The sequence below is a fragment of the Cupressus sempervirens genome, chromosome 5, assembly GCF_028749045.1.
Source record: "Cupressus sempervirens isolate cs-2001-9-10 chromosome 5, ASM2874904v1, whole genome shotgun sequence".
Classification (NCBI taxonomy): Eukaryota; Viridiplantae; Streptophyta; class Pinopsida; order Cupressales; family Cupressaceae; genus Cupressus; species Cupressus sempervirens.
This window is the reverse complement of record NC_143122.1, coordinates 1,044,978,191-1,044,993,222: the sequence shown is the minus strand read 5'-3', so window position 1 is coordinate 1,044,993,222 and position 15,032 is coordinate 1,044,978,191. Positions and strand designations below refer to the sequence as shown.

Genomic DNA, 15,032 nt, shown 5'->3' with positions numbered 1-15,032 from the left:
TTTTGTTTTATAATAGTATACGTCAAATGCCCAATATTTAAATAAGAATAGGAATTTGAGGGAAGAAATTGATGAATTACAAACTGTGCGTGGGGATGCCAAACAATGACAGAGAATAAGACAACTTGCTGGGGAACGGACTGAGGGACAGCCGGAGGAATCACCTAGTGTGGTGGTTGTAGCAGGGTTCAAAAGAACTAACGAAGGGTGCCATAGTTTGCTAGAATGATAGGGACGGAGCAACGAAGAGTTGCTCGAGGAAACACGACATAGATTAGTAGTGCTTGAGGAGACAAAGGAGCAATTTTTACGTTCATCCTGTCAACCACTACAAGAGGGAACCTTTGAAGAAGGAGAGGTGAGGCTAACAGAAGACATCAGGGCACAAGGAAGTGTCGGAGCGACACTGCATGGTTGTCAAAGTAACCAGCGAGGACCAACTTCTAATAGTTCAATGACACGATCTAGTGGTAATCAAAGGGCAAGAAGCACAATGTCGCAAAAGAAAAAACTCTCGAAGTTCATAGGCGACGCGAAGGAAGATCCCATGCGGCATTGCCATACGTGTGAAATTATATGGACAGCCAACTCGATCACTGATGTGGATGAGTGGCTGCACCAGTTCCTTGCTAGCCTATGGAGAGTGGTTGTGGATTGGTTCTCGAATATGGACAAGGCAAAGATCACCACATGGGATGATCTATAGAAAAAATTCGAAGTAGAATTCCGACTGCTATGGGACGACAATGAGGTTGTGGTGGAAATATACAACTATAAACAAGGAAAGGACACTGTTTTGAGCCTACAATCGAAGGTTCAAAGATCTTAGCCGGATGGGTACTCAACCCGTAGATGAACTAAAGAAACGTTGGTTTGTAGAAGGCCTCTGTGGGGCACTGAGAAAGAAAATGAAGATAGTTCCACCTACATCATACACAGATGCCTATGACTGTACCCTAAATCTAGAAAGTGAAAGCAAAACAACAAAGAAAAAGAAGAACAAAAGTAAATCCTCATCCTCCTCCGAAAGCGATGAATCCTTTGACGGGGGAAGCAATGGAGACAGCAAGGAGGAGCCTAGCAAGAAAGTACAAGCCCTCCAAAAAGACTTGGAGCAAATGAGAAAAGAATTCAAGTCCATGAAGAGAACTGGCCACATGGAGGAAGGAGAAATTTGGTGTACGGATTGCAAAGAGAAAGATCATTCGAAGGGAGTGTGCCCTAAAAAGGTAATGTGCAATATCTGTTAGGTCTCGGGTCATTCTAAAAAGGAATGTTCGTTCAACATGAAGACTAGAAGCCAATAGATACTATTCACATAGGAACAACCATCCACTTCTAGCACTAACATTGAGACCTAGGGCAACAATATGCCACGTCCGACGGCTACTAGAACAACTGCCAAGGAGGACGGGGTGGGAATGACAATAGGAATCAAATACAACATGATTCCAAGGGAAGGCCATAATCCAATGTCGGGCATGTAACGAATGGGGCAGTCACTTCACTCAAAAATTATGTCGATGGTGTGGTCCAAGGGACCACGAAGACGCGGAGATCAGTGAGAGTCCTGCCATTACTTTGAAGGAAAAGAGATAAGATATGAGGAGCCATCAGTAGAGGCTACTAATCTTGGCAACGCAGAGAATCCAAGGAACATACTCGTGGGAGACGACTGGAACCCTGTACTAAAAGTTGTGGCATTTAAAATCTTTATGGAGTACAAAGATGTGTTTGCATGGACTTACAAGGATTTAAAAGGGGTCCCACCAGAGATGTGTGTCCATCGCATACTGTTGGTATCCGGAGCTATACCTATGCGAAAGCACCCGTACAGAATGAACAAGAACTACACAGCTCGCATAGATGAGGAAATACAACAAATGTTGGAAGCCAACAAAATATTCAAAGTTCAAATAAGTGAGTGGGTATCATCAATTGTAATATCGATGAAAAAGGAAGTGTGGACTCTTGGTGCCTCAACGTTGTCACAATAAAAGATCCCTTCCCAATTTTGTTCATCGACACGATTCTGGAAGAAGTGGCAGGACACGAGATGTATTCCTTTATGGACGGATTCTCTGGCTCTAACAAGATCTCCATTGCTGAAGAAGACAAACTGAAAACTATTTTTGTGGTGGAGGATGGAGTATATCGGTACAACTAAATGCCCTTCGAATTGTGTAATGCACCTACCACATTTCAGAGGATCATTTTGCACATATTTGACAAAATGTCAGTAGGAAACTTCCGAGCATTTTTGGATGATTGGCCCATTTTTTGTGGACAGAACAACCACTTGAAGGCACTCCAGGAATGTATGGAGAGGTGTTGTTATGCAAGATTGGCATTGAATCCAAAAAAAAATTGGTTCATGGTTCCTCAAGGAGAAAGACTTGGGCACATTGTTTGCAAGACAGGATTAAAGACTGACCCCAAATAAAGTAAGGGTGATAGTAGAAATGGAAGCCCCGATGGAGGTATCTGGAGTCAAGTCTTTTCTCGGGCACATTGGGTACTATAGACGATTTATAAAGAACTATCCCCGAATTACTCTGCCCCTAGACAAGTTGACACGGAAAGGAGAACCATACATCTAGACTTCCAAGCAGGAGACGCCTTCACAAAACTGAAGAATAGATTACTGGGGGTGGCCATATTGGCGTATCCAAATTGGGACAAGGAGTTCCACATCCACGTTGATGCTTCAAACTTTGCCATAGGTGCAACATTGGCGTAGACTGGTGACCATGGCCTCGATCACCTAGTGCATTTCATAAGTCGGTTACTGTCAAAAGTCGAGAAGAATTATAGCACCACCGAAAGAGAGGCTCTCGAGATGGTATACTTGGTACAAAAGTTCAAAAATTACCTATTAGCTACACCATTTACCTTTTATGTTGATCACCAAGCATTGATGTACCTAGTGAACAAACCAATTATCCAAGGCAAAATTAGCAGATGGTTGTTGCTACTACAGGAATTCACCTTCACCATCATTGTGCGACTTGAGAAGAGTCATGTCATTGTGGACTTGCTCTCCCGAATCAGGTCTAGGGAGCCATCGGAAGGGGTCCATGATGATTTTTTAGATGCACACTAATCCAAAATCGCCATTCTTTCGGGATGGTACAAGTCTATCAGGGAGTATCTATGCACATCTCAATTTCCGAGAGAGATGCCGCCAAGTGAATGACAGAGGCTAGTTTTAAGTAATCGGACTTTTCAACTAATAAATGGTCTCCTATACAAGATGGGTCTTGATCATGTGCTGCGGCGATGTGTAATGGAAGAAGAAGTGCAGAGCGTTCTAAGGGAAGCACATGAAGGTCCGACAGGCGGCCACATGGGACCCAACACAATGGCATGGAAGGTTCTTCTTGCTGGGTTATGGTGGCCCACACTTTACAATGATGCACGGGAATGGGTGTTGAGCTGTGATACATGCCAAGGAGCCAACAAACCACTCAAGAGGGACTTCATGTCATTAAACCTGTCCCACGACCAAGAGTTGTTTGAACGTTGGGGACTAGACTTCATGGGTCCATTGAAGGCGAGTAGGGCTCGACGTTGCTGATACATAGTGGTGGCTATGGAGTATTTAACAAAATGGGTAGAGGCATGGGCACTGCCCGACAACTCTGCAATCAGTACGGCTAAGTTCTTGTATGAACAAATCATCACGTGGTATGGCATACCTATTCAGTTGACAAGTGCAGAGGGGGTCACTTTGTCAATCACGTGATCAAATTATTGACAACAAAATTCAAGATTTTTCATTTGTTGTCAAGTCCCTACTACCCACAAGCCAATGGCCAAGTGGAAGCCACAAATTAAATTCTGGTGGCCATTATATATAAATCATGTGGTGTCAAACATGAAGACTAGGAGGAAAAGTTGCCTTTGGCGCCGTGGGCCTACTGTATTAGCCGATTTTATGGTCTCAAGTCTACGAATTGCAATTGACAATGGACTTGGAGATATGGAGAGTTTACATAAACGCCTATCTCAATTGAATAAACTATACAAACGCAGATTAACAATACAATGGGCGATAGAGGTGGTGTAAACTTGTCAAAAGGCGTGGCACGACAAACATTTGAAAAGAACAAGGTTTTAGCCAGGCCAACTTGTGCTTCGGTATAACGGCCGCAATGAGATAAAACCAGGGAAATTCAAGGTTAAATGGCTTGGACCCTATAAAGTGAAAGAAGTCGGCGACAATGGATCCATAAAACTATGGATCTTGATAGGTGCGAAATTCCCGACGCCATCAATGTATTGAAGTTAAAAATTTACCAGGTACGATAGGGAGGCGAAGTAAGGGATCATCGCAAATTAGATTTAGGTGATTAAAAAAATAATAATAATAAAATAAATAATAAAATAAAATAAATTTTAAAAAATGGAAAATCCCGCAGACTTGTTGGTCCCATGGGGCTATATGTTGTTTTGCGGAGATTGCTGCAATTTTGGACATAAGCCCTCCGCGGTAGCCTTCTGCGGTTTGAAAGCTAAAAAGTCCCGTGGACATACGTGAAAATAAAAGCTAAAAACCTCTGTGGACATACACAGAGGGAGAGCAAACAACGAACTATCGATGAACTCACCGAGGCCATAGAGTGTTGAGGAGGGAAAAGTATAATCCGCCGTCCGTGGAGGAATCATCATTCAATGAAAAGAAGAGCCCCGTGTAGACTGCTTGCAAGGAGAGTCTGTGGAGAAAGGAGGTTGTCATGCGGTAAGAGGAAAATCGGGTCGGGCTATAGATATTGTTTGCTATGAAGACAGGATGGAGCATCCATAGGAGACATAAAAAGAATATTCACAGGGAAGAAAAACGACAACAAGAGCATTTGGTGTGGGAACCCAGTGGCGGCCAAAGAAGCACTACTGCAAGAGAACAAAACCTAACTGTTTTATTTGGTCCTAATAAAAGACAAAACAAGAGACCATTACGATGTAGTTGGCAAGGAAAAGAAAATAGTGGAAAAATTAGTTGAAGGCAAATATGGAAAAGAATGCCAGAGTGTTGGCTTCTAGAGTCCGAGTTGCAGGCCCGACAACTTCTAGCAGCAACAAATAGAAGGTGAAGGCTCACCTGTCACACCTCATAGTTCAGTTTGAAGGGTTGGATGGCAGTGAGTGCCGGAGATGGTGGTAACAGACTGTAGAAGTAGATTTAATCAAACAAATTCTGATACGGGGGTAAATAAATTTGGCAATACAACTCCTAGTATTGTCCATTCAGCTGTTTGAGTTGATATTAAGAACTTTGATAGAAACGTACAACAAGAACAACATAACAAGTACTTTTTTGTTCAACAAGCAGCATATGACAGTCTCTTTCAAATCGCGAGATTTCAAGAGGGTTTTTGGCATTCCTGGCCAAGGAGGTCGCAAAGTGGTGACCAAGAATCACAATTTGCCACAAGAATGCAAGGAATATTGGGTAAAATTGGTGGGCCGCAATCTCACACCAGAGGAAATGGAGTTTGTGGTGAAAGGTGCCAAGAGCTGAGGACTATAGAGAGATTTCATTTGAGAGGGCCATTGGGGTTGTATTATAGATGTAATTAAAAACAGATTGACGGGGGCAAGTAGGGCCTCAGATATCGCTCTGCTTCAGATTACATTCATGAACAACATCGTGAATGTTACCATGTATCATTGGGCCACGGTCCTCGCCGACACGATGGAGACGTTTATGACATTACAACATCGAACATTTTTCATGCCACATGCTATTGGCTTGTTTCAAAACCTAACTATTTTATTTGGTCCTAATAAAAGACAAAACAAGAGACCGTTATGATGCAGTCGGCAGGGAAAAGAAAACAGTGGAAAAATTAGTTGAAGGAAAATATGGAAAAGAATGCTAGATGGTTGGCTTCTGGAGTCCAAGTTGTAGGGCCGACAACTTCCAGCAGCAAGAAACAGAAGGTGAAGGCTCACCTGTCACACCTCATAGTTCAGTTTGAAGGGTTGGATAGCAGTGAGTGCCAGAGATGGTGGTAAGAGACTATAGAAACAAATTTAATCAAACAAATTCTGATATGGGCGCAAATAAATTGGGCAATACAACTCCCAATATTCTCCATTCGGTTGTTTGAGTCAATATTAAGAACTATGATAGAAACGCACAACAAGAACAATAGAACAAGTACATTTTTGTTCAAGAAGTAGCATATGACAGTCTCTTTCAAACCGTGAGATTTTAGTAGGGTTTTTGGCATTCCTGGCCAAGGGGGTCGCAAAGTGGTGACCAAGAATCACAAGTTGCCACAAGAATGCAAGGAATATTGGGTAAAACTAGTGGGCTTTGATCTCACACCAGAGGAAATGAAGTCTGTGGTGAAAGGTGCCAAGAGTCGAGGACTATGGAGAGATTTCATTCGAGAGGGCCATTTGAGATGTATTATGGATGTAATTAAAAGTAGATTGACGGGGGCAAGTAGGGCCTCAGATATCGCTCTGCCTTAGATTACATTTATGAACAACATCATGAATGCTACTGTGTATGATTGGCCACGATCCTCACTGATAGGATGGAGGAGTTTATGACATTACAACATCGAACATTTTTCATGCCATATCATGCTATTGGCTTGTTTCTGGAAGCAACCCTTCATCAAGTTCCAGTAGATGACTTTGAAGTTCCACCAAGGGGGAAATTGGTGCCAAGAGAAGCTCTAGTATTCTACTGGAGGCATTTAGATAAAGGTGGAACTGCGACCGGTTAGAAGAGGGTATTGCAAGGGTTGGATGCATACGAGGACATAGACAGCGGAAGGGAGGAAACCATAGAGAGTACTGGAGCCAATTTCAAGGAAGAGAGTACCTCGACAGAAGTTGGGAGTGACGTAGCGGTCGAAGGGTCCACATTTTTCACCCCTCCCCAGTTGCCAACTTCAGCACAGTTGATAGCCACTACCTCGCTTATTCCTCCGTTTGGCTAGAGGCATGCACTAGTTATCATGACTCCACCGACGACCATGGTAGGTGTTATGACTCCACAAGATGTTTCACCAAATCCAGTTGCACTAGCAGTAGAGATAATAGAGATGCACGCGCTAGAGCCCGAACCTCAAGTTTGACTAGATGTAATTGGCTCTGACGTTGTGGTCACCATATCTTCATCTTTGTTGGCTGAGGAGATGCATTGGCGAGTATTTAATGTTTATCTTTGACATTTGGCATTGATCAGTCATCAGCTAACATTGATATATGGACAGTGCCAATGCATTCTTGCAATAGCAGTTCCGACTCATTCTTGCAGAGGTCAGTCCCTCTATTCAATCCTCGAGGCATGGAGAGGTATCCCCAAGAGCAACTGCCATATTAGAGCCATAGGAGGTGGGAGTAACACAGTCTGAGGATGCACTCGCAGAGGAGGCGGCACCGGATGTGGACGCGGCTACCATAGACGAGGTAGAGATAGATACCGATAGGGAGTGGAATATGGACGATGTGGGAAAAGCGGATTACGGGTTGGATGAGGATAGATGCAAGGCATACATCAGAGCTATGAAGGTTGTGATGGAGAGAGGATGCATCGTTGCATATTAGGCTTTGACTCGTAGGAAGGAGTTACATTTGATCCGAGCCTATATTCGGGGGGTTTGTCCTGAGCATTTTCGCTCCTACTTTGAGGCTAGGGGATTGCCAGCAGTAAAAACACCAGAGATGGTTGATTGGGCTACAAAGCCTAAGTTGGGACTGTGCACCACGGCTATGGAGAAGTTGGCACATGAGATAGTGGGGGCATATAAAGGCGTCTACTATGCTCATAGGCATGCAGAGGTAGATAGGGCAGTAGAGAGGATTACAGCTAAGAGGTCTACGACAATTGAGAGGGAAACTAGAGAGAAGTTAGCTGCAGAATTGGTTAAGCGGTAGACAACATGGGCAATGAAGGGTGTAGCGCTCTTGCAAGATAAGGAGAAGGCCAAACAAAGATTATAGGCAGCCGAACAAGGATTGCAAATAGCCTAGGCCCATGGATGCAACACTTCTCTTGAAGGAGGTAGTGAAGGTTAACACACAAACACAGAAGGATTTACACATCTGCATTGATCAATTTTATGAGTTGCACCGACAGCAGAACACTTAAGGGACGCAACCTCTTCCCTAGTATATGTTGTTTCTATGTTTGTATGTTCTCTCCTAATTTTATTAGTTTTTGAGTCGCCAGGAGACGACTTTTCTTTTTTGGGGGGGATGATGTTGTTCAACAAAATGGGTAGTTAGATAGTTACCAATGTGGACACGGTTGTGTCATTTCATTGGCACCGTTTTGGACATTATAAATGTCATGAACACTTATGTATTTTGGCATCATTATCATTGGATGAAATATCATTGTTATGTATGGAAATCATTTGATAAATGAATAGTATTTTGCATTGAATATATGTTTCTTCTTGTTCACCGAGCGGCTGACCAATATTAGAATTCACCGAGCCCATCATGTCTATGCTTTGATTTTTCGACACTGATGAGCCTTGTTAGGGGGACATAAATGATGCCATGGACTCCATGCTAGAGAGAGTGAAAATTGTAAGTTTAAATTTTATACAATACTTTATCCTTGTTTATTGAGAGATTTTGATTTTTAATTTTAATTAACACTACATCAAGATAACTTACATGAACAACATTTGACATCCCAAGTCATTCAGAGGAGAGATCATGATCTTGAGAAAACCTTCTACAAATACGTGGAGAAAATTGTTCTACATTGCTGGAATAAGATAACTACACCTTTACACCTCCTGGCTTATGCACTTTCTCCCAAGTATTATAGCGGTGAGTTACTTTCTATTCCTGGTAGAGTGGCACCAAATTGAGATCCCGAGGTTGCTCATGGATATATGAGGCTATTAAGTAGGCTCATTAGTGATCCTGAGGTGGCATTGAATGTTAGAAGAGAGTTTGCAGACTTTGTCTCAGAAAAAAAATGCAGACCTTTATGCAATCAATGACCAAAGTAGAATGGATGCCATTGGATGGTGGTGCTTACATGGGCAAAGTTACATGTACCTCCAACCTCTTGCCATTAAGATCTTGTCATAAGTATTTAAGTTTCTTTTTTGTGTCCTTTTTTATGGCCACTTAGCTTGTAGAATTAGCACTCTTAAATTCCTATTCTATTATATTTACAATTTCCAATTTTTTAAAATTGCATTGGTTGTCTCTCTAGGTTGTGAGCTTTTTTTCTTCTAAACGGAATTGGAGTACATACTCTATCCACTCAATGAAGCATAATTGGTTGAGTTCCAAGAAAGAAGAGGACTTGGTATATATTCACAACAACTGGTGCCTCCTGTCACACAAGGATCCAATACAATATGGGGCTAGAGAAGCTGTAGGATGTATTACCTGAGACTACTGACTTGGAGATGACCGTTTAGGATCTAGCTAGAATTGCCTTCCTAGATCTTGAGGAGGACAAGGAGGAGGATGTGATAGCAACTGGGGCTAGCGGAACCGGTTTGGGTTCCAATGATGAGGAAGTAGATATAGTTGGGGTTGAAACCATTGATCCCTCATTTTTTGATGACCCATTTGACCCTTGAAGGGCATTTGCATCTTTGATACTACGAGTCTTTGATCATTGATAAACTATTAAACATTTGTTTCAAACTTTATTATATGTCAATCTGATGAACTAGTTTATGTTTTGAAACTTCATTTTGCTATTTAGTAATTTAATGTATGATTTTCTTTATAATCATGAACATAGATTAATTAGCGAGTATTTAATGTTTATCTTTGACATTTGGCATTGATCAGTCATCAACTAACATTGATATATTCATACTATGAAATGACTTAGTTTTACAATTATATATATGCTCACGAGCCCACCCATGGACCCAAATGGGGAAATTTTTTTGCCCAAACCGAACTAGTTTATGTTTTGAAACTTCATTTTGCTATTTAGTAATTTAATGTATGATTTTCTTTATAATCATGAACATAGATTAATTAGCGAGTATTTAATGTTTATCTTTGACATTTGGCATTGATTAGTCATCAACTAACATTGATATATTCATACTATGAAATGACTTAGTTTTACAATTATATATATGCTCAAACCCACAGACCCAAATGGGGAATTTTTTTTGCCCAAACCCACAAACCCGAACCTTGAACCCGAATCGGCAACTTAGCTAAGAGTTCATCACCAAGCTAAATATGCACTCCAAAGTGCTAAACATGGGAGGCATGGCATCCTGCACAAAGGAGAAAGTCTACTTTTTTCTCATGAGCGCAATTTCTACATGGTCAAAGAATTCTAAAAATTTTGAAAATCCTTGAACAAGGTGAATCTATGCTAGGCACATCTCTTCCATGAGTAAGGAAATTGCCTTGAGTCTTCAAATCCCATTGTCCTTCCTTATTTGCACTCTGAGCGTTAAAACACAAGGCTCGAAGATTATCTTTGAAAGTTAAAGTTCATTGCATTGGCCAAAATGTGCCAACAAACAGAAACTTCACTAGGCCAAAGAAACTTTGTTTTAAGGATTAACAATTTTGATGATTAGAATCCTTCAATTTGATCAAAATGCTCTCAAGATGAGAAGGCAGGGCAAATAATACCGATATAATTGCCATGAAGATAATTATAAGGTGATTTGATAAGATATAACGAAGGGGAAATTCTCCCATGTGTGCAACCACGGACCTAATTGGAGGAAGTGTTCAGAGAGTCCACCCCTTAGTGTAAACAGTCCTATTGGCTCACGATGCTGCAATGCTGGATAGAGTGTTTTGGTTTTTGTAATTTGTTTTGTTTTTTTGAAATAACTAATTTTTGGTATTTTCAAAGGATGTAAAATGTTGAAAAGATCTTGAAATGAAATACCAGTAGTGACTTGCCAAAAGACCACTAATTAACATATAAGTCAACACTACAATTATATCTTTAAAGTTCAGAAAATTACAATTACAATAACCTGTATATTAGCGGTTGTAGTAATCCAGTTGCAGCAGAGAAATAGTACATGGAATTACAAATACGATTAGGAACCTGTGATAAACTTTGATTTGCAGCAGTATTATCATGAAACGCTACAATTTGACAGTAAGCCTACAGCTAGCAAAAGAAATAATGCCGCCTAGTATGGTGCTAAATCCCTGCCCAATATGCAGCTGAGATTTCCAATGCCAAGCAATGAAATGAAGAATCTACAGTATAAGTAAAGACGGTGACTTCAATAGTCTACAATAATCAAAGCAATTAGTATTATTGACTGAAGGAGAAGATCAGGGCAGCAATTGGAATATGCTGATAACAGCAGTGAAGTCTATCGATTACAAAAAGTATAGTTCTTGCGACTAAGCACTTATGGTAGTATTATGGTCAGTGTTTATGGTTATGAGGGACGGTTATAATTAAGTTATAAGCAGTCAACACTGATTATGAATTGATCGTAAATTATGAATGATATCCACTAAAAGGTCATAAGTTATAGGATAAATATCAACAAAGGAATGATAATTCAATTATCATTGATAGGATGTCAAGGTCCAATTAGTTTAGAGGATCAGTTAACCATCACTAATTCAAGATTGATGGATATCAGTTATGAAGAGGCATAAATTATATAAAGTGGTACAATCTTCTACGACAAGATATACGTAAGAATGGATCTGTCTTTTGAGAACACAACCCATTCAAAGCAAGATATATGAATACATTCTTTTCCACTTCATGGATCATCATCAGACATTTATTCTTTTATACATAACCAGTATTGGATCTGCTCTTCTGCGCACATTGCCTCTTAGCAAATCAATTGCATACATTATCAAGATTGTGAATCAGACACAATCTCAAATTTCACATTTATCAAGACCAGATTAGACACAGTAATACTATCTCTGTATGTGATAAATGAAGACATTGCAGGCACTTGGAGTGCAATCAGATATAACAGTCATTATTGAAGTTGTAAGATTATAAATACAAATAAGAAATAATTATAAAACATATCACCGTTAAAGCAATATCAATACATTGCATATTTCAGATTGATAAATTACACATAGCAATCAAATTGCTAAAAGCAATACCCATCAATTGCACAAGCACAACGCATATCAGACATTGCATCTATCCTTATCACTATGAGTGATAAAGCAAATACATTCATAGCATATTTAATAAGTATTAAATATATATATCAGGCATTGCTATATATCAATATTGCATAGATTCATACATTTATAAAAGAAATAGCAATTTATATTTGGTGTAACAAATTCACTTGGTTTTAATCGCAATCATTGGAATATTAAGAACGTGGAATTAGGCAATTGTCCTGGCTTTCTGAGTTAGCCAAAAAGGGGGACATTACAATGCCAAGTTGATAAGTGCATCTGAATAGTAATTAGGACCTAATTCTATGTCATGATAAAGTTTGGCATATCGTAAAAAGCATTTTTCTCTTCTGCTGCAGAGAAAATTTTCAAAATATTTAAAACAAAACAATGCACTAAGTGGCCATGGTGTTAAATGGCAAACCTGAGTATTGTGAGTACATAAAATTCGTGTCTTATGAGCCATTAAAGGACCTAGTATACAATTTTGTAAAATCCAAGCAGCAACATGTGCATCAACAGCACTCAATGTGTCATCAAGCAAGTAAATGTCACAATCTTGGTATAACGCCCTGAAAAGAATTATAACTTATCAAAAGTTAGCTAGGAACTTTAACCAGTTCCATAGCATAATAAAACAAAGATAAAACATAATAAAAAGAAGGTATGGTGAGCCTGAATAGGCCTGTAGTCTCAGTTTCACCTTGCAAGTGCTAATCGTGCTCTTTGACCTCCTGACAAGTTGAATCCCTTCTCACCAATCATTGCCATATCACATCCCTTCATATAACGAATATCCAGATCCAATGCACATGCCTTAAGAACTTCTGCATATCTTCATCAAATGGTCAAGTGTCCAAGGACAGTACAAAATCAGATTTATTATATATATAAGGATTTATTTTCTACATCAGTTATGATGCAGATATAGAACATGATCTTAAATCTCAACAGGAAAAAAAAAACATTATTACGAATTTTATAGCTGTAATAAGTAATAGCATAATCTTCTATCATCTTGTAGTCAGCATGATGCGCCATGGGGCTCTATATTGACTTCTAGTTCACTTTCACAGTCTAAGATTTTATATTTACAAACTTAATGGCATATTATAAATATAAAATATAAAGCCAGTACACATGGCAATGATAGTTAAGAAGGATAAGGCAGTGTTGGATACATATCAATCAAATTTCTATTAAAATCACAGAGGTAAGACAAACCTATCTCCATCATATTCCTTTCCAAAGAGGATGTTATCACGGACCGTTCCTGACTGTATCCATGGGGCCTAAATGTAATCAACATTATTAAATTTTATTAAAATAAGAAGAAATATGTAGAATGCTCAAAACAAAATATATTTAGAAGACAAACATTCTGAAAATTCTAGAAAATGAAGAAAATAGAACCTGTGGAACATAAGCAACAGCACCACATCGAGAAATGTTGCCTTTGATAAATCGCATCTCTCCAAGTATAGCATTTAGTAGTGAGGACTTACCAGCTCCAACCTGTAGTTCACTAATCAATAATATCCTCACATGAACCACAAATGAGAAGCTGTAAGAATTACAGTCAAAATGCAAACAGAAGGATGGAAGAAAAGTTGAAACTGAGTGTTGGATGGCAAAAAACACTGCTTAGACAAAAAATGGAGTTTGTTATAAACTTTAATGCGATAACTCCATATCCAAGACAGGTCAATTGATACTGGCATGTCACAAATAGCATAAATGGTAAAAATCTGATGCTTATTTCAAATTTGTAATATAAATTTCCAAGGATGCACTTTCCAACAACCTCAAACACAATTACAGAATGATGCAGTGAGGATCAAATAAGTAAAATAGATTAAACTCATGTATTGAGATTTTCTGAAAATGGAATGAATACCTTGTAATCCAACAGTAAGAAGAGACAAAATCAAAACAGTATAACTTTTTGAAAATAATCCACACAAGGGAAAAAAAAGTTTTACTTGCCTCGCCAACAATAACAGTCAACCATCCTTTTGGAATTCTCAAAGATATCTCCTTTAGAACTGGATTGAGATGCTCTTGTTGACTGTTAGACCATACACATTCCACGTTCTGGACAAGAAGGGCCATATTCTCCATATCTCTATCTAAATTCTCTTCACATTTATTAGAATAACAAACATCTCTGTAGTTTTCTGTGGCATCATCATTTGTCCAATGGGGGTTAAGTTCTGTACAAGAAAGAAATTTTCCAAGGCGTTGAAGGGATATAAAGGCCTGCAGGAAACACAAGTCAACTTGAAAATCCAATTTTGGAAAAACTATTGATGCTCAATGACTATGCTGAAGTTGTATAATTATATAAAGAATGCTAACGTGTTACCTCAATAAGACCATTTATAACCCATGGGAATGAATTCAGAGGAGAGATGAGTATGTTAAACAATGATATACATGTGAACACCTGTGAGGGTTAAGAAAACAGACCCACTTTTAAATTGGTTAGGACTGTAAATTGTGAAAATCTCAAGAATAGTCATAAATCACTACTACACTGCTAACTCAAATGTTTTCTAAAGCTTGCTTGTTTGTAAAATTATACTACACAATTTATGGCCTTTTGTTATCACTACCGTTGCTGCATCTAGAGAGTAACCCAATAATGCATAGAGGCTGAAGGTGAACAAAGAGAAAAGTGTAGGTGTTGTGGCCCAAAAATAGACACACCAAGCATCCAAATATTTTCGAGTCTGCCAAAAATTAAATATATAACCATTAGTCCACTGAAAATTCTCAAAAACCTGGTTCATAAGAAAAGAACAAAAGAATGAACTATTAGTCTATCACTAATGTCTGCAAATGACCACATGTCAACAATCAGACTGTAAAGTAGAACCTGAACTTTTCTGCTGCTACTATCAAATTTAACCAGAACTTGA

The 15,032-nt window shown here is 39.2% G+C and overlaps 1 protein-coding gene across 8 annotated transcripts in view; it reads right to left on the bottom strand.

Moving 5' to 3' along the window:
• ABCC13 (multidrug resistance-associated protein 11) overlaps positions 1-15,032 on the bottom strand; it is a 412,318-nt gene that overhangs the window by 95,132 nt on the left and 302,154 nt on the right. For all 8 annotated transcript variants that reach the window (XR_016365178.1, XR_016365179.1, XR_016365177.1 and 5 more), the window contains exons 16-22: positions 14,727-14,843; positions 14,477-14,557; positions 14,098-14,370; positions 13,525-13,626; positions 13,336-13,403; positions 12,815-12,946; positions 12,536-12,683 (exon numbers count right to left, since the gene is read on the bottom strand). Coding sequence is in view for 4 of the 8 variants with exons in the window: in XM_089833423.1 (XP_089689549.1) it covers positions 12,536-12,683; positions 12,815-12,946; positions 13,336-13,403; positions 13,525-13,626; positions 14,098-14,370; positions 14,477-14,557; positions 14,727-14,843 (921 nt within the window). In the remaining 4 variants the exon portion in view is untranslated. The remainder of the gene's footprint in view (positions 1-12,535; positions 12,684-12,814; positions 12,947-13,335; positions 13,404-13,524; positions 13,627-14,097; positions 14,371-14,476; positions 14,558-14,726; positions 14,844-15,032) is intronic.